This window comes from Sinocyclocheilus anshuiensis, unplaced genomic scaffold (genome assembly GCF_001515605.1).
Source record: "Sinocyclocheilus anshuiensis isolate Anshui unplaced genomic scaffold, SAMN03320099.WGS_v1.1 scaffold1170, whole genome shotgun sequence".
NCBI classification, from domain to species: domain Eukaryota; kingdom Metazoa; phylum Chordata; class Actinopteri; order Cypriniformes; family Cyprinidae; genus Sinocyclocheilus; species Sinocyclocheilus anshuiensis.
Window position 1 is genome coordinate 473,772 of NW_015538055.1, and position 24,987 is coordinate 498,758.

The following is a 24,987-nucleotide window of genomic DNA, read 5'->3' on the forward strand; positions in this document are numbered from 1 at the left end:
CTGCCCGCCGGGGCAGGGTGTGACAATCCGCCTCAGTCTGCTTCTGTGCAGCCGAGAGCTGCTGGGCCAAGCTCTCGACCGCGTCGCCGAAGAGGCCGGTCTGGGACACAGGGGCATTAAGGAACCAAACTTTGTCGGTGCCCCTCATATCAACCAGACACAGCCAGAGATGGCGCTTCTGGACCACAAGTGTGGACATCGCACGACCCAGAGAACTCGCGGTGATCTTCGTCGCTCGGAGTGCGAGGTCAGTAGTGGTTCGGAGCTCTTTCAGAACTTCCGGATCATGACCACCCTCGTGCCGCGTTCGTCGCTCGGAGCGCGAGGTCAGTAGCGGTTCGGAGCTCTTTCAGAACTTCCGTATCATGACCACCCTCGTGCAGGTCCCTCAGTGCCTTGGCCTGATGAACCTGCAGTAACGCCATACCGTGTAAGGCGGAGGCAGCTTCTTCACATGCCGTATAAGCATCGCCGGACAGGCCCAAGGAGTACCTACAAACCCGAGAGGGGAGGCACGGTTCGCCCTGCCGGGTGGAGGCGGTATTAGGACACAGCTGCATCGCAACCAACCGCTCCACCGGGGGGACCCTTGTATACCCCCTGGCTGCACCACCGTCGAGGGTGGTGAGGAAGGAGGAACCAGCAGGTCAGTTTCCGGCAGTAAAAGGTGCCGTCCATGACCTGGTGAGCTCCTCATGCACCTCCGGGAAGAAAGGCTCCGGGGCGCTGAGAACCAGCGCGAGCCACCCCGAGAAACCAATCGTCCAACCTCGAGGCCTCGGGACGCGGTGGAGGTTTTCACTCGAGCCCTACCCTCTCGGCGGCCCGGGAAATCATAGCCGACATCTCCGGATCCGATTCAGGCGTTGCCACTGTCCCGGAGGGCGGCAGTGCAGCCGAATCTTCCTCTCCAGAGAGCTCTCCCTCTGATGCAGTGATTGACATCCAGTCATCGAGAGGAGCCCCGAGGGATATCGCTGGTACGCTCTTTGAAGAGGGCCCAGCGCGTTCCTTCTGCCACCTCAGCGTGCTTCATGCCCAGACACGTGAGGCAGCGATCGTGACCATCACCCGGCGCCAGGCAATGACCGCATCCAGAAACGCACGGGTGAAACGGCATCTTTAAAAAGACGATCCGTCGTCTTTACAAAGACGCACCCGCTTATTGTACTCTTTTAGAGAAATTGGCTCTTTTAGGGAAATGCTCTTTTACATGCTGAGACACACAGGGGAAACGGACGTTTGCAGCACGACAGGGGGTAGTGCAGCCTGAAGTGCGTAACCCACTCGACACAGGATCGACCACTGCTGAAGCGCTGTCCGCCAACACAAAAAGCTCCCGAGAGCGCACTAGACTTGTCACACACGAAGCAGTTTGGTAGGAGCAGAACGATGTTGTCGCTCGGCTCCTCAGCGAAAAGCTGGTATGCGTTGCACCGGCTGCCTTTTTATGCTCACGCTGTGATCAGCGGCAGCTGGATGCAATCATCGCATGCCAATGCTCGCATGCCAATGTGCATTGGCTCGTTTAGTTTACACTCGGTGTGTAGTGGATTGGTCTCTCTAAGTAAGATCCCAATTCGTCGGTCACCGACGTGTCTCGGAGTGACCGACTGAAAGGGAACCCTGCCTAAATCAAACAAAACATTTCAATGTGTATTCTGTATATAAATTTTTCCATAGCTTATATACAGCTAGCGTTGACTTGATATAACTGTGCCTACAGCAAACAAGGCCATTGGAGAAACAGATTCACCTCAATGACAAACACCGGATATGAGTGGATACTGTGCTTTAAGTTGTTTGTATCTGCATTAGCAAGTGTGCTCAGGGCTTTCATGACACTTTGTCACCTCTGCAGGGTAAACAAGCCCTCTGTAACTGAAACCCCAGGGCTTTTGTTTGCCTCTCCAAATAAATGAAGAGGCCCTGCAGACCGCCATTTGCTTTTGAAGTGATCAAATGATTCTTTGTGAGGGCCATAAATGAGACACAGCTGCACGAAAACATCAAACAAAGCACTATTAAAACATAGTGCAGAGGAGCACTGCAAGCCTCGGGTGAGTCTCTGAACTTCTTTCTAAGACAGGTGGTAGACTGTTCAACTATAACAAAGCAAGTCAGCCCACGGTCACTGACACAGTGATTCTTGCAGAATATTGTGCAGAGAATATTTTCAAAAATAGGCTATATATAGGCTAATCTATTGACCTCTTTTAGATTTGTAGTCAATAATAACAAAAAACTAAGAAAATAAAATTCTTTAATAATTTGGGGGAGTATGTATCTAAAATTATATAAAGGTTATGCATATATAAAAATATAAAGAAAAAATAAAAAGTGGGGGAGACTGGGCCAACTGTAAGAATTTTTAAATATTCATACACACCTTTTAAGTAATAATATAATTGCTTTCATACTTACTGAATAGTTTTATTTGTGGGACCCACTGTACAATTAAATGACATATGACATATACAACCATTCAAAACTACCATTTCTTAAAAGAAATCAATACTTTATGACACATTAAAATTATCAAAATTTATATTAATAATGTTACAAAATATTTCTATATTGAATAAATGCTGTTCTTTCAAACTTTCTATTCATCAAAGAATCCTGAAAATAAATGTACCACAGTTTCCACAAAAATAGCATAGCTATGGAAGAAAAATAATGCCATATGTCTTTGAAACAAAAAAGCACGTTGAATAGCACTAACTGAAAAAATAATGCATTGCATTAACAATGCTTGCATTTTAATGCCTGTATTTCCAGGGCTTGTATTTTTAGGTCCTGAAATTTAACATAGTTGTCTATTTAAGCAGTGATTATTTCAATTCAAAATATTTCACACACATTTTCATAATTAAAAATTCTATAATTCATATTCACCTTCCAGAATTCACTTCCAAAATATTAAATCTGTTTAAAAATACGATGTATAATATTCGACAAGCAAATTTCGGTCCATTTTATTTAACTTTCCAAATTCGCTTCCACAAATTCAGTGGTTAAAATTCTGCTGAAAATTCGAGAAGGGTCTGGCTGCAGCTGGCTCTTGCACTCTCAGACGTGCATTCTCAGGCTTGCACTCTCAGACACTTGCGCTTCCGCTAGCAGTGCAAGTGTCTGAGAGTGCAAGCCTGAGAATGCACGTCTGAGAGTGCAAGCGCCAGCTGCAGCCAGACCCTTTTGGAAAATTCGGCATTGCACATCCGGGAGCTGCAGGAATAGCAGTAGAGCACCGATGCATGATCTCCAGCTGCGTCAGTCGCTCAGCAGCAGGTTGCGCAAGCGGCTGTTGATGAAGACCAAAGCAACAGGTGGATTAAGTCATTCATTCACAAAAAACTGATTTGCAGAAATGGAGCAAGCGCTAAGTAGAAGGTTTGATAAACATGTGGAAAAGCTGATTGTGTGTATGTTTAATTCAACATCTTCGCTGTTTCCCGTAGCCTACAAGTAAGCAGCTTTCTCTACCACATAGGAGATTAATGCTATTTTACCCAACGCTGATGTACAGAACTAACATTACATCTGAGGAAGACATATATTGCTTTCTGTTGCTTAGTTTGCTTAACTTTGTATCATGGCTTGTGTGAGGCTGTGCTGTAATACTGAGGTTCCCCCTCATACGTCACACTCCAGGATTCCCAATGATGCAGGAAAGGCATACGTCACACTCCAGGATTCCCCAACGACGCGTAACGCGCCTCAGTGAACTAATACAGTGATATAAGACCTCAGATCTCAGAATACACTTTATTGATGATTATGCGAACTATATACAGGCAAGCAAATGAGGTCAGAAGAACGCAACGCGCTGCATTTTCTTTAGAATGGCTTTCCCTTACCACTGATCTATAGAGTCAACAATCCTACAAAGATATCAATACCACGATTAGTTTTAACAATATGCAACCACTTTATATTGATATAAAAATAGGAGTTCAAAACCGCCTAGGTGTATTATTGCTTCAAATTTAAACCGGAGAAAGCATTGACGCGTTATCGCACACGGGGACCGTCTGACAATTTCACCGACTGGGTTAAAACGTCCAGTGTATTTGAATTAAAATGACTTTTAACATTTAAAATAACACGCTGTCAAATTGTAAAGCTCGTATTGCTCATAGTGATTTACTACATGTGAGATTTTGCCAATACCTCCCTTCATATCTGTACAGTACACAATTATTTAAATATAAAAGATCCCTGGAAAGGGTTTTTTCATGTTCCAACGGTTGTAGTATGTTGCTAGATACAAGACTAACTTACTACAGGTTAGATTTTGCCAATATCTCCCTTACGGTATGTACAGTACACAAATATATTTTTTAGAAAACTACAGTAATTCACCAAAAGGGTTTTTTCATGTTCCACTGGTTGTAGTACGTTGCTAGTTACAAGACTGACTTCATGTGAAATTTTGCCAATATCTCCCTTACTGTATGCGCCATTCACAATTATTTAAAACTAACAAAAAAAAAAAAAAATCTGTAGGACCCCAAAAGGGTTTTTTCATGTTCAAATGTACAGTAAGGGAGGTATTAGCAAAATTTCACCTATGTAAGTCAGTCTAGTCACTAGGAATGTACTACAACCTTTGGAACATATAAAAAAAAAAACTTTATGTGAATTACAGTAATTTCTTAAAAATAATTTTATACTGTATATACAGTGAGGAAGATATTGGCAAAATTTAAATTGTAGTAAGTCAGTCTGGTAACTAGTAACACAACATTTGGAACACGAAAAACCCCATTTTGGTGAATTACTGTAATTTCTGTAAAATATTTTAAATTTTAGTAATATTTTACATTATTACTGTTTTACTGTATTTTTGATCAAATAAATGCAGCCTTGGTGAGCATAAGAGACTTTCAAAATACCTACATTCAATCTGTTTTTTATTCAAATAGATTGATTAGTCTGACTAGATACTTTAATGAAATAATGCTCATTATGCATTTTAAAGATTCAGTTTTCCCAATTCAGCCATACCATTTTAATTTCAGACAGCAGCAGGAAAAAAAGGTAAAATGATCAGACTCCTTTTTCTCAGGCTGGGAGGGAACTTTAATGTGTCATAACTCATTAAAGAGTGGCACTGAACAAATTTAAAGCGTTACAATTGCCACCGGTGTCCCCTTCACATTTATAATTTTTAGCATAATTTAGCATAACAATTGAAACAGTCATTTAGAGACTTCTTTATGGCTTTTCTGTTGCATTACATAAACATGTTAAAAGCAACAGCCCGAACAATGCACAAAACAGGACATTATCTGGTACAATGGATAGCATTTTCAATTTAGGGCACAAAACATATGGTCAATGCTTAATAGCTGTGTCCATGAGTGTTGTGCTGGGCCAAATCCAGTTGGCCTAAAACTGCAGAGGCACACTGGGTCAGAACACCGAGGTCCAACAGCATGTGGAAGAGACTGATGAAGGAACCAGTTTCAAACATGGCCACATCAAATCTCCACTGCCAGACTGTGGATTACCTGCAGAAGCAGCGCTGCTTTTATCCAAAGCATTACAAACTTTTTTTTTCTTTCATTCATAAAGATGTATTTTATTTTAGTTTAGTTTTTTATTATTTATTTATTTTTTTACAAAATCGAGATTTTGAACTGTATTTTGATATATCCCACATTTTTTTACAGAGCTGCAAAAAGTACAAATAATACATTTCTGTTTACATTTATTCATCTGGTAGATGCTTTTATCAAAAACACTTTTCTTTCATTCATGAAGAATTATTTTAACATTTTATTATTTTATTTTATTGCTAGAAAATGACAGAAACCAGTATTTTAAACAGCATTTAGTTATATCCTCAATAATTTCCTGATATGTGTGTTCATATTTACATTTATTAATTTGACAGATGCTTTCATTCACGCAATTAGGTTGTACACTTTTTAAATAATTTCTTAAGTTTATTTCCAGGAATTGAACCCATGACCTATATTGTCAGCACTGTGCTCTACCAGTTAAGCTGCATTTTTGTGCATATTAACTACAGAGGTGATTTACTGCTTAGTATATTGGCTTTTAAGACTTACATATGCACTTTTGCATGTTTGTCTGACTAATATTTGTTCTCTTTCAGAATGCTGTTTTGTGTGCTTCCCAATGCACTGCTAACACCATGCATGACGGTGAGAAGTTCTGCCCTGTGAAAAGGTAAACTTATTTCAAGCACTCACATCTCCGCTGGCCAGGAAGAACCTCCTCCACCTTGTAAACGGACAGACGGGACACACCTCCACAGATGGCGCCCTTCTCGCCTTTGCAGTCCAAGTTACACTCCTCCTCTTTCATCCGAGCGCTTGAGATGCGGTTGCCACAGTAACACTCGGACCCATATTCAAGGCCAGCGAACTGGTACCCGCTGTATAAAACAAAACATTCAAAATCTAATTATACATAGAAAATACTGGCCAGCGTGGATAAATAACAATAATATTTATAGCTCAAATCTCTAATTTCTTAATACAAAACAATATTAAATTTGTCATAATAAAATAAATGTTTATGTTTTACTTATGTTTTCAAATGATCTAATATAGGTCTAATATAATAACTGATTTTTGAACTGTATTTAAAGGAGTGCAATTCCTATGTTGACTTTTCCTGAAAAGAGACACTGTTGTTCTATCAAAACATTTTTCCTTGTTTCAGCATCCCAACCACCTTTGCACAGCAACACTGACTCGACCAATAGCATCAGCTGGGGGAGAGACAATTTGTTTGAACAGCCAATGGTAAACAGGGTAAGTGTTTGGGAGACCTTTTAGAAATCAACCAATGTTTTGGCGACATTAAAGCTCCGCTGCCAGACTATGAAAACATTTGTTTAGAACTTTTTTGGAAGGTCTTTGCTTGTAAACTGTGCTTGATCTGTGCATATTTCTCTCCCAATTCAGACAAGATGACTTTTTCTCTGTAGAAATCGATATTATGTATAGAGGACTTGTATTTTAGCCACAAGCCACGGTTTGAAGTTAAAAATTATCTTAATAAATTTATTACAAACATGCAGCTTTTCATTTCATAAGATGTCAATTGATGGACTGGAGTCGTGTGGATTATTGTGGTGCTTTTATCAGCTGTTTGGACTCTCATTCAGACGGCACCCATTCACTGCAGAGGATCCATTGGTAAGCAAGTAATGTACTGTTAAATTTCTCCAAATATGTTCCAATGAAAAATAAACTAATTTATATCTTGGATGGCCTAAGGGTGAGCAAATTTTCAGCACATTTTCTTTCTTGGGAGAACTGCATGTCAGTGCATTCTTTGATTCTCCAAGAAAAGCTCTTACACTTTGTAACTCACACTAGATCCCTTTAAAAAAGATCAGACCCAGTAGGGATTCTACTAAAGTCCACCAGCATCTCTCCGTCCATCCCAGGGTGTGAGCTCAAGGGGTTAACAGCTGGTGATTGGCATCTGTCAAAAACATCTGTCTCACTTTTCCAATACCAAGCGGTGCTAGCCTAAGCCACTTTGTAGTGGCAGCCCTTCTCAGGGTGCCATTGCAGACCACCTGGCCAGCTATCTCACAGTAACGAGCCTGTCCAGGAAGCTCCTGCATACATCTCCATCTCATCTTTATCAATAAATGGAGACCTGAATAAATGGAGTCTATGACACTGACAGCAAGTTGGCTAACGGTTAACCATGACGATCTTTGTCTATCTCAAAGCTTTTGTCCTCTGGCCTTCTTGACTTTTTTTCTGAGATTTCAAAAAGGTTTTCAAAAAGGCACGATTCCATTCAAGCATGTTGGTGTTGGGCTCAATAGGTATTAGCTTGAGTCCCTCTGCAAATTGTTTCCCTGATCCTCTGCTTAAAACGTGGCATTGGCACTGCCATGGCAACCCAGCCAGGGACATTCCCACTGTTAATCTGCACTCTGAATTAATCGCTCAGTCTGAGCAGACATGTACCTGCAGACATAGAACAGGAAAAGATTTTCTCACTGTCACCTATCTGTAGATGATAACACTGGGCTGGGATGTCAGATCCTTTTCAGTCTGAGCAGTCGTAGAGTATTAAAAAAAATTATTCTTAGATATAAATATGTTCCATAAATATGGTGTCATGTTACTTATTTTTAAGGCATTAGAGACTGATCCCATGTTTTTGATGTGATAACTTTTAGATATTTTTTTACAAACTATACTGCATTCAAAAGTAATATTTTTTTATATTAAGCAGCATAACAATTTTCAGCATTGATAGTAATGATAAATGTTTCTAGAGCAGCAAATCAGCATATTAGAATGATTTCTGAAGGATCATGTGAAACTGAAGACTGAAGTAATGGCTGCTGAAAATTCAGCTTTGCCATCACAGGAATAAATTACATTTTAAAATATAAATTTTATATATTTTAAAAATTATATTAAAATAGAAAACAGATGTTTAAAATTGTAATACAATTTCACAATATTACAGGTTTTATTGTATTTTTAATCAAATAAATGCAGCCTTGGTAAGCATAAGAGATTTCTTTAAAAAACATTTTAAAAATCTCACTGAACCCGAAGTTTTAAACAGTAGTGTGTATATCTAATTTAAAATTAGTCTAGCATGAAAAGTAGCTTAATTATACTTAATTATAAAATCGCATCATTTATTTTGAACAAGTATGTAATTTATCGAATTGTAACAGAATTGCTAAAGCCTCTCAGAAAATTAATATTCAAAAATAATATATATATAGTTGAGTCATGAAACTCTAGATGGCGCAGGCTGATGGGGTGTTAACGTAACTGATGATATTCAGAGAGTTAAACGACTTGGCACAAGCTGATTGGTTCATGCTGCATATGCAGCCAATGAGCTTACTGCCTTGCATTTATATGGCTGGCTAGCATTCACTAGATATTCGTGCAGCGTGCTTTCAGAGTTTCTCTGAAACCCTCCACCTTCCCCAGCTCCACCTGTATAGATCTGCTACGGGGTTATTTTATATGCTATTTGTGCAGCTGCAGTATGTCTTAAATACTCACGGCACCGTATCGCCATATTCATTGGCAGTAGCAAGTTCCTGTACTTGCTTGCAGCAGCAGCAATAATCTACAACTACAGCAATAAACAACAGCAGCAGCAATTCAGCAGCAGCGTAGAAGATCTGTTCCGCCAAGACCAAATGCATTAACATTGTCATATCCATCACCATGCTAAAATGTTTCGAGAGTTGTCATGATTGAAATACATTTTTTAATAAAAATGAAATATTAAATGATACTAATTCTGAGGCCGATGAACAATATTTTTTTTAACATTTCTGGCACCTGCTTGCACTGAAATAATAACTAAAAAATTAATTTTTCAAGTTTGTTTGTTTGATCATTGTACAATTTATACAGACCATCTATCTAGCTGTAATGCAAGAACATAATATTGCCTTAAAGTTGTCAACACTGTTTATTACATGATTTTCTTTATCATAGGAAGTGACTATACCAGCATGGCGCCGCAAATGGCAGCAAGGACGCTGAGCTCCGCGATTCTTCTATTGTTTTTGTTTGTTTGTTCTGTGTTTTGTCATTCTTCTTCTATAAGTTTTACCAGAGGTCATCTCTAGTGCATGTTAGGTTTCATGTTTTCTAATGGACTATTTAGATTCCCCCTGAACATTGCAAATGTCACCCAAGTAATTAAATAAACTCTGAAACATTGGGGGTAATTACAGGAGGTCAGTCTGCCTCACACTTGTTCTCTGGTGGTCACTTATCTGTCGGCCTAAGAACTTGAGAAAGTGTATACTGCATCATGGCAGATAGATGTTTCTCCTCCAGCATTAGCGGAGTCCAGGTCCAGATCTGCGCTTCATTAATTGGGCCTGATCCAATTCCCAGCATGAGCTCCGCCAGCTGGCACAGGGATGCACACCGCATGTTTTTTCCCTAAACACTGTTTCATTATTTCTTGATTTAAGATGAGCACAGAGGAGCCTCCAGGCAACAGATGTCCATCTGCTTTTCGGAGGTTCCGCAATTGAAACAAAAGCTGTGTGTATTTGAGTATACTGTGTATTAATCGCATACCTTTCCGTGCAGGTGTCCTGACACAAGGTGCTGGTCATTTTCCGGAAGTCATAAAACACCATCCCTTTGAGCGTCCGGTCTTTGGCGTCATCCAGAAAGCAGCCGATGTACGTGCCTGAGCAGAGAATAACAATTGCATCAGAAATTCAGAACGTGACCTTTTTCTGCGCAAACAGATGGGAAGATTCTGCAGCACAGCTTGGAATCGAGATAATTGAGAGAATAAACCAATTATCATAAACAACCAATTTGTCATTCTGAAAAGCACACAGCTCATTTAGCACCGAGTTTCACCTTTGTGTCGGATTTTTCTTTTCGGAAGAACTTTCTCCACTCTGGATGCTTCCTTTTCGGACATGAGGCTGTGGAACCAGCGGCGTCTCAGATATCGGATCTCCTGGTTTCGTGAGAACCGCCATTGTGGTCCAGCATTGTCTTCGGATAAAACGCTTTGGTATCCCACCCCCTTTCTGGTGACCCGAGCGCCCATTATTCCATAACTTGTCCGGAGGGCAGGTGCCTCCAGGGCCCTGGGAGGAGATGGCAAAGACGGCAATGGAAAGTAACTGCTCGTCCCACGCTGTGACACCACCAATCCATGTCTCTGCAGAAGAAGGACACTTCCAGCCATAATATATGCGACACCGAGGAACAAGAAGAGCAGCTGAGTCCGTCGCAAGAAGTGCTGAAGCCTGTAGAAGGGCTTTGCCATGTTGCCCTCCTTCCAGGTTAGTGGAAAAAAAACCTGAGTCTACGATTTAATGCTGCCATTGTTCCAACAAAAAAGGCAGAGACCAATTCCAGGTGCTTCATTCTCTAGCAAGCTCTACCAGTGATACCTTATTAACATTCTGTTTAAAAACTCTTTGAGTGCAAAATTCCTCCAGCAAAATGTCCCACCGTTTACCTGTGAGAGGATTAAGTGAAAACATGACTGTGGCGTTACATCCCCTTGATGACAGAAGTACTTGTAGCTCTTACGGCTCAAAGACTTCGGGGAACCTGGTGGGAAAATAGAAAGCAGTTAGACGCAAGTCGAAGCACATCTTTCACTTTTTTATTCTCAGGGATAGACCAGAGTGCTAGAGACAAGAAAGAAATATAGAGAGAGTGTGTGGCAGTTATTCTGGTAGTATGTCTCCATTAAGAGGAGAGAGCTGGAAAAGCATTACCCTGCTTGTGCTCCTGTCTGTCTTTATGAGTACACAGCAGATGTGAAAAGTCTAAGAGGGTACACTACAGTCTCCTAATCGAGGTGCAAGCTATGGGTGGGCTTGTGGTAGGGGGTCTGACGGCCCCAAAGGAAACTAAACCAATAGAGAAGTCTGTGTGTGTGTAAATAACAAAGTGAAGTCTGTCAGAGGAGCAGCATTTTGGCTACAAAAGCAATTTTCTTTGCTCTTTTTATTGGAATACAATATTGTGCATTACTGTTCAAAAGTTTGGGGTCAGTATTTTTTTTAATTGATCAAAAGTGACAGTTATAGTGATTATAATGTAAAAGACATTTATAATGTTACAAAAAATTATATTTCAAATAAATGCTGTTCTTTTGAAATTTCTAATAATCAAAGAATCCTGAAAAACAAATGCATCACATTTTCCACAAAAATTATTAAGCAGAACAACTATTTTCAACATTGATAATAATAAGAAATGTTTCTTGAGCAGCAAATCAGCATATTAGAATTATTTCTGAAGGATCATGTGACACTGAAGACTGGCGTAATGATGCTGAAAATTCTGATCTGCCATCACAGAAATAAATGTCATTTTAAAAAATAATCAAATATCAAAGTTTATATATATATTTTTTTTTAGAAAATACTGTTTATTTTCTTTCTTTCTTTTTTTTTTTGATCAAATAAATGCAGCCTTGATGAGCATAAAATACATATTTCAAAAACATTAAAACAATTTACTGATCCAAAAATGAGGTCCCACTTTGACTTTACTGACCCAAAAATATACAACATTTTCAAAGCTCAACAGATGAAAATTACTGACAGAAGCTCTTTAAAAAGTCAACAAAGAATAATTTGTATACTGTTCCTCGTACAGTACATGTTCTAGTTCAGCTTTAAATCTGTTTGCCTGGCAAGAGTGATAAATCACTCTTTAAATTTCATTTCATTTCAATATTCTCAAATGCATTTTCATGTTTCTTTTTCTTTCGTTCTTTCTTTCTTTTTTAAATCATGTAACATGCTCATTAGCTGGCTGACTGACTGACTGACTGAAATTAAATGAAATGGAATCTGGTTTAGTACTGCTAATCTGAGCCAAGTAGTTTCTATAACTTGCAGCACTTTTTCCTTCAATTCACTTTAGACATTCTTGAAATTTTCAGCCCATTATTTCAGCTCCACTGAGAATCCTTTTGTGTGGCAAAAACTTGAAAAACAAACCCTGTAACAAGCCTAACTGAACTCAGTGGTAGGCTGTCCCTCGCTTCCATTCATTCTTGCCAATCAAGCAAGTCTAGCTCTACAGAGCCCACTGTGTGCCCCATATTCGCCCAGTCTATTTCATCTGGAATATGTCTGGGTCCACAGAAGATGAAAACACAGGCTGAGCCACACACTGATTACGCATTAAATGCATAATCACTACACCACACTACACGTGAATATGAATGTGGATTTGTTTTAAAGGGGTCATGAATTGAGAAATCAACTTTTACTTGAGCTTTTGATATATGTGACCCTGGACCACAAAACCAGTCATAAGGGTCAATTTGGTGAAATTGAGATTGATGCATCATCTGAAAGCTGAATAAATAAGCTTTCGAATGATGTAAAGTTTGTTGGGATAGGACAATATTTGGCCGAGATACAACTATTTGAAAATCTGGGATCTGAGGGTGCAAAAAAATCAAAATATTGAGAAAATCGCCTTTAAATTGGTCCAAATTAAGTTCTTAGCAATGCATATTACTAATCAAAAATTAAGTTTTGATATATTTACAGTAGGAAATTTACAAAATATCTTCATGGAACATGATCTTTACTTAATGTCCTAATGATTTTTGGCATAAAAGAAAAATCAATCATTTTGACCCATACAATGTATTTTTGGCTATTGCTACAAATATCCCCCAGCGACTTAAGACAAGTTTTGTGGCCCAGGGTCACATATAAGAGATCATTGTAGTAAAAGAATATCCAGTAAGTTTTAGAACTGAAAACATCCTTGTTACTGAAATAAATACTGAATGTGCCTACCTATGACATAATAGATAGGTTAAACACCGCCTCCTAATTCTGTAGTCCCGCCCACTGATTCACGCATGACATAGTAGGGAAATAACATAAGTGTGGAGCTAAACCGGATCGAGCAACCAAGCAATAAACATGCCATTAAAGATCGCAAAAAGATCGCAGCACACTTATGTGAGCAAAAAATATTTGTACTATGTGTCACTATTGCTTTGTTCTGATTATGTGTACGTGTTTAACCAAAAAAAGTTAATTAGTTTACTAAAGTTAGTTTTTAGTTTACTATGCAAAACTGTTATCCAATCATAGCAGTGGGCGTTTACTTCCAAGTCTTCAGTGCGGCACGCCCATAAAAACCGAGCGTTTCTCGAGCCGGCCTCAAAACCAGGGTAGAAAACTGCCTATTACTTGTTGATTTTGATGTTTTTGAATGTAAAAACCACACGAACGTCATAAGTGGACCTCAGACAACAGTATAAGATAAAAAATGGCGGTCTTCCTTTTCCACTGACCCCTTAGGCCACACAGGTCATTAGATGTGACCCAATAGCCAAATAGCTATAGCATTGTTTGATCAAACTCATATTACAGAATGCCCAGTTTATGATCTAAGTGATTCCTGATGGATAAAAGTCCCGCTCTACTGTACATTTTTTCTCATTAAATATACCTTTTCTCTCAAAAAAGTCTCACTGAAGAAGTAAAATGGGTTGTGATTCATGATGATACATTCTAATAGGGATGCACCCTATTACCAGTACCAGTATCGGTATCGGCCCGATACTGAGCTCCTGTACTCGTACTCGTACTCGTTAAAATGCCTCGATACCAAACGGCGATACCACACAGCACGTGATAAGTGCCATATTCAGACAAAGAAACACCGACAACAGACAGCAGAATGGAGTTATTAGAGATTAAATATGTCTACGAAGTATATGTATGCAATGAATATAAAACATTCAATATTAATGCCTGTATAGCTGATTTGCGCCAGCTGGTAAGCAAAGCACGCTGAGTGGATTGAGCGCGCGGCGGCGCATATGCGCGAGCTTGTCGAGTGAATATACCTTTCTCACAGACATCACTGGAAAGATACTCTTTTGGTTTCTGTACCCAATATTTTACAAATTTACAAATGCATTGTAAATGCAAAACATGCAAGTACCAAAAATAAAAGTATCGGTATCGGGCGAGTACTGGAAAAAGTGGTATCGGTGCATCCCTACATTCTAATTTAATTTATTCTTTTTCGATCTCATTTTACATCTTTAGATTTTGGGGTAAAAATGTCATTATTTTCATTCTGAGTCCGGTTTTTATTAGCGATAACTGGGCCAGTTGCAGCTCTCCATACAAGCACAGCTTTGCTCACTGAACCCCTTTTGAGCCCCCCAACCCCTTCTTTTTATGCCTAGTGCTGTCAAAAGGCCTAGATTTGCATAAACGTTTGAGATGCAGGGGCGGGTGTCCTCGCCAGCACCAGAGGAAACCATAACTACAAGGCGGCTGAGAATGTCAATCAGCCTGAGGGCTCATTATTCTTCTAGCTATGAACAGTGAGTGACTGGCGTCTGGTAGTTTTCTCCCCCTCTGTCAGTACATGGAGTAGCTTCTAACAAAAATATCCTTTACAAGACAGAGGATGCACGCATAGTTGACAGAAATCAAAATAACACCCACTGCATCTGCCATTCTTCATCTTTATTTATCTTATTTTCAAAATCAGTTTTAGAAAGTTCAAGTACTGCAAGGTCTAAAAATATTTTAAAAAATTATCATTTAACATATTTAGAGATGCCACGAAATTTTCGGCCGATAATTTTCAGCGGCCAAAATTTCAGTGCATCCCTTGTCATATTCATCTAAACTGTATGAATCTGTTTATCATTTGTATCATTTGCAACATTATGTTCTCATAAACCGTTTTTTACCCATGTATACAAAATTCATAACTTTTGAATAATATATACAAATATGAAAAGCTGCTTACATGTATGTATATTAACCAGCGTTACAGAGAGCTGACAGCATAGATTAAAGAACCAGTCACACAAGACAAATTCTTGTGTTCAACATCAAGATAAAATTGAGCTAAATAAAGAAATTTTGGAATATGAACTGTTTTTGTCTAGGCACGGCATCCTAAAAACGTGGCGCTTATGGCGTGAGATGCTAAAAAACATCTTGATAAATATATACACCCTAGATGAGTTATTGAATATATAAATACATACATATTGAAAGAGATTAAGCAACACGTATGTAGGGCTTTGTGTTTTTTCCTTAGGGCAGATTTTGTATATTTATATTTATATAGGCTCTTATAGTGGGCACTTTATGTCAAATCCTACTGACATGAATGATTATTTATGTTCTTCTTTCATCTCTGTAGCAAACAATCAAATACATATTTCATTTTGTAACATGAATGAAATCAAGGTACTACAACTAGCTATTTTTCCTAACAGAGTAGAGTATTTATTTTTTTTTAGTTTTGAGTTTGTGTTTGTTAGGGTTCATTCATTATATTATGGTAAATTACTAATAACTGATGCGCAGCATGTTTTTACTTGTTCTATTTATTTATTTATTTATTTTACTCATTTTAAAAGGAAAATACCTGTTCAATTAATTCTGTACAGGTGCTATGCCTTCACTACTTCGAATACTCATCTAGAATTTTCCACTATAAATCTATTAAAAATCACTTTTGAAAAATGAACCAGAAATGAGGCCACAGTGTGTTTATGAGATGACTTTCTTGTCATATTGGTAAACCGGAGAATTTGGCAGTGGTCCCAAGCATTTTTTATTTATTTTTATATTATTCACTTTAAATAACTGAAATCAATGGCGCCAAAGGGAGGCGGCTCGATTAATTATAAGGATGGTCCGTTAATTAATGTTATAGCAGTGAGATGTGTGGGACACATAATTCATCTTATTTTATCTTTCCTTTTGCTCTGTTGTGTGCTTGCCGGTAAATGGTATTGCATTTCACACAGAAACAAATGCATTTATGAATAATAATGCAGAGCCAAGGTCATTTTCCGTTCAGGGAAGTCTGACGACTCCACGGTGCATTTCAAAGGGCATTAAGATCGAAAGCAAATGTTATTCGCCTTTATTTGATGTATAATTTATTAGTCTGTTTTGCTGTTGCTCTTGTGGCATATGCCATAAAAAAATCTCTTGAGTTGTAATGTGGGGCTGAGTCTTCATGGCTGTCTGTGGACAGCAGCGCGCGGGTGCTGTAGGTCCAGACTGGTGCACTCATTTGTCTTCATCTGCTTTCCCAGCGTGTTATCATCTCACTTACAGCAGGGCAGCCACACTTCCATCTCAGAGGCTGATGGGACTGACCCTGGAGCTCAGGTGCTGCCTGAAAAGCTCTCTTTTCTCTCATCTAAGCATCTTGCCACCATCTCTGGCCATCTGGCTGTTACGTGCTCCTCTTTAGTATCTCTGAATTAAGCATTTCAGTAAGAAATGTTCAAGCGAAGAAGGTTTCCACAGTCATAATCTTGCTCCTGAAGAGTGTCACAGTGGGGCGGCAGACACATGACAGGTGGCCCGCTGTTCTCCTGGCCCGCAGTGACCCCAGTCTGTCCTCCTTTAATATATATATTTCAAGGCCAAATCCAAGAAATGAGGGAGGGAAAATATTTGATATTAAGCTAATTTCTTCTCATTCCTAATGCACTGTATAAAGTGGTCACATGCAATTGTTACCGTGAGGAGCTGTTTCTGACAATTACATTTAGATTTGCCAGTGTAATTCAATGTTAAATAAATACTATTTTGACTTGAATGATTCATTTAATTTAGATGCTACCACATGATTTTTAGATTCATTAATTCCACTATATACTGCAGTGCGAATGAAATCTACAAATTAGTTTGTAGCAGTATGCGTTTCATATATTCTGTCATATGTTCTTGGTAATAATCTTGCTCAGAATCACACCCCAGGGTTGAATAATCTAATCAAAGATTTAAAGAGACATTTCCTGCAGTTCACTGATTGGCAGCCTGTCAGCGAATTCAAAATAGTGTATGCAAAGGTTCCATGAGCAGTCAGACAACTAATTAAGAGTTCACTTATCAAAATTGCATCTTGCATAATATTAGTTTAAAGGAAAGGAAAATAAACCAAAAATATGCAACATGTTATTTAGTAGAGTTCATTTCAAATCAAATGAATAATTCTGCCTACATTTTGAAGAAGATGAGTCCATTTGATTTGAAACACTCAACTTAAATTATTGAAAAATCATGCGTAATGCTTAATCCAAATCCTCTGAACCTCCAGCTTTGAGCTGAACTGCAGGTGATTGTCAATCACTTTATTCACAGCCTACTACTATTGATCATCCACTGCAGGGATTGATCTCACTGCAGCGTCCAAAAGATCCATATAAACCGAACTGTTTATTTGTTCTTAATTTGGTCCAATTTTGCTTTTGAGCCAACTGAGCTTTTGGTTAAAACACATAAAGCCTTTTGCAAAGACACACATGCGTAAGTGTACTGCAGAGTCCTTATTCTCATTATTTTTGCGGATACAATTCAAACGTGTTCCATTTCGCTGGTTCACGTCCAGTATTTACTAGACACTTACAGCGGCAAGAGAGGAAAGGAGATAAATTAGACGATGCATTAAAATTTTGTTAGGAATAGTCTGTCTTTGATTATTTATGCTTTGTGTTGCTTGAGGCACATTTACATTTGCAGATTTACAGCCCGGCCATAAACAAGGCACTATAACAAAAATTCGCTCAATAAATGCTGGTTGAAAAGATGGCGACTGCTGGCCCCTGGACACCAGTTTATTGACCACTAAACTACAACAGTTGCGTGCACGAAGCAGTGTAGCCGAAGTACTGACACCAGAGCACTTTAACACCCACAGACCACATACAAGTAAGTGTGATCATTTTGTGGCCTCTTTTGGGAGACTGAAGCAACTCCTGGCAAAACTCAACACACACGCATGAATATACAATAGTCCTCGCTGACACAAGCTGACAAGACTGCAGCATTATTTCCACATATTTTGCAGGAACTCATCACCATCAGCTGCAGAGGATGACACTGCATTCCAAGAAATGTAGCCCTTTCTTTATCCAGTGTAATGTCTTCATTTTTTTCAGCTGCTGCAGTAAGTAAATGTAGTTGTTTCTCATCACGAATCGACTGTGAAGTCTTTCATCTGTGCAGACTCAGCTGTCTGGTTCAGTATAATGAAATTTAAGAAGCTGCATTATTACTATCCTTTCTCCCAGTTTTGTTAGTTCCTAAACCAACATAATAGGTATAAGCCCTTAAAGGGAGAGCAGGAACACAGAAGAAGGTATTTTAAGAAATGTCAGTGTATTTTTGTCCACACTTCGGAAATCAATTGACAGCAAAACTGATTGTTTTATAGCCGACTATCAAACAAATTGTGCAGCTAGTTCCTCTGTTCTTTCGAACAAAACTATTTTATATAAGTGCCGTGTGTCCAGTTGTTTTAAATTGTCATATGCTACTTTGTAGTATTCTGTCAAGAGTTAAAACATTCTTCAAAATATTATTTTCTGTTTTTGCAGAAGAAAAGAAAGGAATTACATAATGGTGAGTAAATGATGACACAATTTAAATTTTTTGTCAGAACTTTCCCTTTAAGGAGCAAATTCACAATTTTTAGAGCAAAAACCTGCGTCTTAATCACTTATCACCTGCAGTCCAGTTCAACTTGAATTACTGTCAATCTTTTCTGTGTAAATTAGGCTTATTATCAATGGTTTATTATTTACAAATCTAAGCGCTTTACATCTAGTGCAATTATTGTTTACATACACTTTAATTGATCATTGTAATGATATTAATTTAGTAATTTATCAAATCATGATCAGACGATGAAGAAGAGCCTTATAATATCAGATATCCAGATATGTGGTGCAGGCAAACACAGAAAAAATGGATTCAAGAGTGTGGATCAGGATATATGCAAATAAATTATGATATCAATAAATTTTTAGTAGGGGTGGGAATCTCTAGGCACCTCACGATTCGATTCGATTACGATTCAGAGGGCTGCGATGCGATGATAAAACGATTAGGCCTATCGATGCATCTTTTTTTCTATACAGAATTTCTTTTTTTCTCACTGTGTGACTATTGAAGCAAAGTATCTGTAATGATCAATAGTGAATTTACTTCCAGTATCTTTTATTAATAAAACAAACGTAAGTGATTTGGCAAGTCATCTGGAAGTTTACATTTGCCAGCAAATGTCCCAGCATTGCAAAGAACCAACAGGAAAATAAATGTGCGCCTGTAGCAGCATACTTGTAGTAAATTAATACAGACTTCAGCATGTCCTGAATCACTAACAAAAAATAATAGACACAACTTGCATATAGTGTGGCTCTTGTCCAGGTCCTTTTTCCCTTCAACTTCATAGTAGAGTGCGGACTTGACAACCCTGCATTCAACACGAACTGCAGGAGGCAGATTTCACTGATCACGGGTCAAAAGGAGATCGTGCTGGAAGATTTGCTGCTCAACAGATCCTGAGCTCATTGACAAATATCTGATCTTGTAAGATGTGCTGCCTTTACAGAGTGCGCGTGATCGCAAAAGTGATAGTGAACTGCAAGCGATCATTCACAAGCGATTTCAATAGCCCTCAGGCTCCCTGATGCGCAAAAATTATATACAATATTAGAATGTTTGCGAGAGCAGGAGCGGGGCTAAAGAAAAAATTGCAGGAGCGGGGCTAAGAAAACAGTCCCGCACAGAGCTCTAAGCCATACGCTAGCTTTTGATGCAGAGGGTGCCTGATCATGCATCTCTTACGTGCACGCCACACATTGTCCGGGCGCTGCACTTCCATGCTTCAGAGTTCTGCCTTTTGCATTCCGTCAATATTACGTTATCAATTAACATTTAGAAAATCGATTTTTGACATTTGTGAATCGATTCAGAATCGTCCACATCCGCATCGCGATGCATCCAAGAATCGAATTTTTCCCCCACCCCTAATTTTTTGTGAATTCTTTCTTTTTTTGTGAAAACAGCTGTAAATGTATAAGTTTTAGAATACAGTTGTGCAGGGTTCAACTGGCTTCCAAACCTCCTGCAAGTTATTGGACAGCCCGAAATCAAAATTACAACAAGGCTCTTTCCAAAATATGCAAATCATGCAAAAAATGAATAGCCATGGCAAAAACAGTCCATTCAGTCTATTCAGAACACTTCCGTCAGGCTTGTGGGACCACAGGAGACGGAAGAGAAATAAGACTGTCGCTAGCAAACTGTGTTAAGGCCAGAAAAAAAATTGCAGAAGCACAATCAACCACCCGCCATGCATTCATTATTTAGAATAGGTTTTAGTGAGGCTGGAGAAACACTGCAGTCACCAGTGGTTGGTCAAACCATGGGAAATCTGAAGGGAAAAAGGCAGCCTGTGCTAATCAAGAATAATATTACACTGAAGATATTTACATTAATTGAGACCTGGTTCTAGGCTGAATAATCAACTGCTTCAGTTCGTCTAAACTAAGTATCGCTGTAATTATTGTTCAGAGACTTGACCTTGTAGGCAGAAATGTAATCACATGCTGAAAAGAATCTTTGAGCGCTTTTTTTGTCACACATGTAAAGGTGTCCCATTACTTTGACAGCGTAATCTTTTCAAGCACACGTTACCATATTTTTTTTAAAGCATAAAAACTAATAAAGGGGAAACTATGACATACAGTACAAGTACACTGGTGTAATGCAATCATGAAAGATTATGCATTCATACACAACTCTATGGCCAGATACCTCTCTGGAGATGAGGCGGTTTGCCCCATTGGCTGTAAATGTATGCTGCTGAAAGGTCAACCATGACAAAATGATCTTGAATAACCCTGTGAGACATAAACGCTTAAGACTGACTCATTTACAGTCAGTCTGGATACATTCCTTTTTCATGACCATAAAGAACCAATATAAATGATGAAGGATGAGAGAGGAAAACCCTAATGAAATCTATGGCATCTGGGCGCACTCAAAAGACACATGTTAGTGCAGTTCATCAGATAACCGCAGCTCTTATGGACAAATCCTATCACTGGGAACATCATATTTATATACACAACTTCAAAAAAGACATGGTATATAACAGTTATGTTTTGTCATATCACAAAGACAAACACAAGGTAATCAATGTTGTATAATAAATTGAGTGCATATTGTTTAAACATTTTTTTGAAAAGGGTTTATTCCTTTATCTACAGACCCAAGGATCCATTTAGATTCTCAAATAACCTAGAGACCCCTATATAGAAAAGCTAGATTTTTTTTATATCGGAAAATTTTTCATTAGTAACAAACATTTTTACTTTCTATAATGCATAATGGATATAAAAAACTATATATATATATTAGGGCTGCACAATTAATCGAATTATGAATGCCACAATTGCGTAATCGTTCAAAGCGGCAATTAATCGTTCAAAGTCCACTTATGTTATTCTGTGTGCTTAAGATGCTTTTTTCCCCTTTCTACATGTTATCTTCAGGGTTTTTCCATTGTTTTAATTTTAGTTTTAGTATAACACTATGATACCATTTATATTGTTACTTTTTTTATAATTTAAAGATGAAACCAATCCGATGTATAGTTGACATTTGAGGCTTAATACTATAGAAAAGCACTAAAAGCTTTTCAGTTAGAGTGTTTTCAGCTTGTTTATTTTCAAATAAAAATATGGCATGCAGTTGCATCAAACAATGGTATAAACATCATTCAATGTAAATTGTGATAATCGTAGTTAATTATCGCAATTACAATTTCAAGGGAATAATCGACAATTAGGATTTTTGTCATAATCGTGCAGCCCTAATATATATATTAATACATGGACCCCTTAGAGGACCTTCAGTGGCTCTATATTTGTTTAACTCTGATCACTTCTGAGGGCTTGGTTTTAACCAATTACACTAAACAGCCATTTCTTTGATTCTAAAACATTATTTGTACTTTTTAGACTATAAAGGAGTACAGACTACATTTACTTTTACATTTACAAATACAGCAGGTTCAGTCACTTGGACATCAGTCATCAACACTTGTTTGCATTAATTTTGACAACTCCCTCATGACTCGAACAGATATATTGGTGTATAAAAATAACGTATACACAATTCACGTAAACTTTCCAATGTATTTAGATCGAAGCTATCAAACATTAAAACAATACTTTTGTTATGGAAAAAAAGCTTTGTATGCATTTACAATTTGTTAAATTATAAGAAATTCTCTTACCTTTTAGCAGCTAGCCAACTACCCCTCGGCAGTGAAGAATAACAATCTTGTAGCACATTAAATGTATTTCAGAGCTTGAGATTTCCTTGAACGTCTCTTCGTGAACATGAGCATCTCTTTCATCTCTGAGGCAAGCCGCATCTCGCTTTCTCACTCTGTTTTGCTATTTTGCTCCACTTGATGTGTGTCACTAATCCTCTTGCATTTTCTTATTTTGCATAGCTGTGAAACCACTATAACAGCAATAATCCTTATCTAAATCCGTTGCCGTGTCCCCTTTGCTTTGCAGTCCCACGTTTCTCTGTGGACGCACATAAGAACCCAGCTGTTTTTAAGTCGGACAGCGCTGCCCGTGTGCGCATGCGCCGAGAGAGAGAGAGAGAGAGAGAGAGAGAGGTGCTGGAGTCCACACTGGGAGGAGAGAGTTTGGGACTGGAGCATCAGCAGCACTTTTCAATCTATTACACGAAACGTACATGTAGGGGAGACCAGGGAATGTGTAACACAGGGTGAGTTGTAACATCACCGGTTTAACAAATTAAAAATGAGCTAGGGGGTGACATCACGATAGTACATGAGCAGCACCACCCTCCTAAGTGACAGTAGTTTAAGTATCTCTATGTAAAAAAAAATAATAACTTTACAAGACATAAAATTTTTTTGTGAGATGAAGATTAAAGGGGTCATATGATGCGATTTCAAGTTTTCCTTTCTCTTTGGAGTGTTACGAACTGTTTGTGAATAGATAAGATCCCTAAAGTTGGAAAAACTAAAGTGTCAAACCCAAATAAATATTCTTTATAAAAGTTAAGACTCGTCCACGCCCTCCTATAACACCTCATTTAAACCCCACCCAACACACACACATGTCTACGTCACTGTGTGGGTGTCACGGTCACGGTGTGTGGAGGCAGGCAGGACGACGAGGACGACAAGGATTCCAATAATACTTTTAATGGCCAACGATTTTCGAGGAGCGGCCACTGGAAGGTGCTTTCTAGGAGCAGGCACTGCAGTGCGCTTTCCTGGGCGGAACTAGGGATCAGGAGCCCTTCCTGGGCTGAACGAAAAAAAATCAGGAGCCCTTCCTGGGCTGAATTGGGGATCAGGAGCCCTTCCTGGGCTAAACGAAAACTCAGGAGCCCTTCCTGGGCTGAACTGGGGATCAGGGATTCCGAGGTCTCTCCTCCTCATTTTGACACTGAATTCCCTCCCTATTCTGGCCCTTATGTCCCGCCAGAGTCAGCTCACCCTCAGCCATGATGCAGGGGGCAGAGCTCCACTCCGCACTCTCCTCGTCTACGGCTTGCTCCTCCGTGATGGGCACTGTCGCCCGCTCTCGCACCTGGTCTGACGTGTTGGGCTCAATATCCAAGGCGATCCTCTTCTCAGCCGTGGGGCTTCGCTCCGGCTCGTGGATCGCGGCTCCAGCAGGAGGATTTGGAAGGCGGGGTAATACATAACACGAAAAAAATAAAAACTGACAAAAAAACGGAAAAACAAACGAGTTATTCTGTCACGGTCACGGTGTGTGGAGGCAGGCAGGACGACGAGGACGACAAGGATTCCAATAATGACTTTTAATGTAGACGCAACAAGGCAGATTCAGGAAGGTGAGACACACACACTCGGGGTAACGGGCTCACAGCCTGCAAGTACGCTTTCATATTTAAAGCATTTGCCACCGACGAGTTCTGAGCAGTGTAGAGTAGCGCTTGTTGTTTGTCGTTTCTCCGATCACAAAACGTCATATGACCCCTTTAATTTATCTAATTTTGTGTCTCTGAAAATTAGCGATCTGTGACATATGTTGCTTTTTGTGTCTGTTTGTTAATGAGAGATTCAAGACCCGGGGTGGCATTTTGTTATAGTGTAATTATTTTATATAATTTAATATATATATATATATATATATATATAGTCACGGTGACAGGACGGCTCCCAGTCCCGTGTCGGAGGCATCCGTCTGCAGCAGGAAGGGGCAGCTAAAGTCCGGGGCTCTGAGAACTGGCTCCGAGGTGAGGGCCCCCTTCACCCTCTGGAAGGCCTCTTCTGCTGCTGGTGTCCATTGTATCTTCTCCGGCTGCCCCTTCCTGGTCAAGTCTGTCAGGGAGGCGGCTAAAGAGGAGAAGTTGGGGATGAAGCAGCGATAATATCCCACCAACCCTAAAAAGGCTTGTACCTGGGTCTTGGTCTCGGGTCTCGGGGCGGAGCGTACCGCCTCCACCTTCTTCTCCTGCGGCCGAATGAGACCCCGTCCCACCTGGAAACCCAGGTACTTCGCCTCGGAGAGGGCAAGGTGGCATTTGCGAGGGTTGGAGGTGAGTCCAAAGGGAAGAGCGAAGTATGCACGCTGCGCTTCGCCCGTCAACAGGGGCCGGATGAA

General features: G+C 39.3%; 1 protein-coding gene across 1 annotated transcript in view; it reads right to left on the bottom strand.

Annotated features, from left to right (window-relative positions):
- Nucleotides 1–22,941, bottom strand: part of wscd1a (WSC domain containing 1a) — a 34,511-nt gene extending 11,570 nt beyond the window's left edge. The window contains exons 1-4 of the mRNA XM_016478793.1: nt 22,602–22,941; nt 10,374–11,081; nt 10,080–10,194; nt 6,225–6,409 (exon numbers count right to left, since the gene is read on the bottom strand). Of these exons, the coding sequence (XP_016334279.1) occupies nt 6,225–6,409; nt 10,080–10,194; nt 10,374–10,791 (718 nt within the window). The 5' untranslated portion in view covers nt 10,792–11,081; nt 22,602–22,941. The remainder of the gene's footprint in view (nt 1–6,224; nt 6,410–10,079; nt 10,195–10,373; nt 11,082–22,601) is intronic.
- Nucleotides 22,942–24,987: the final 2,046 nt, after the last annotated feature.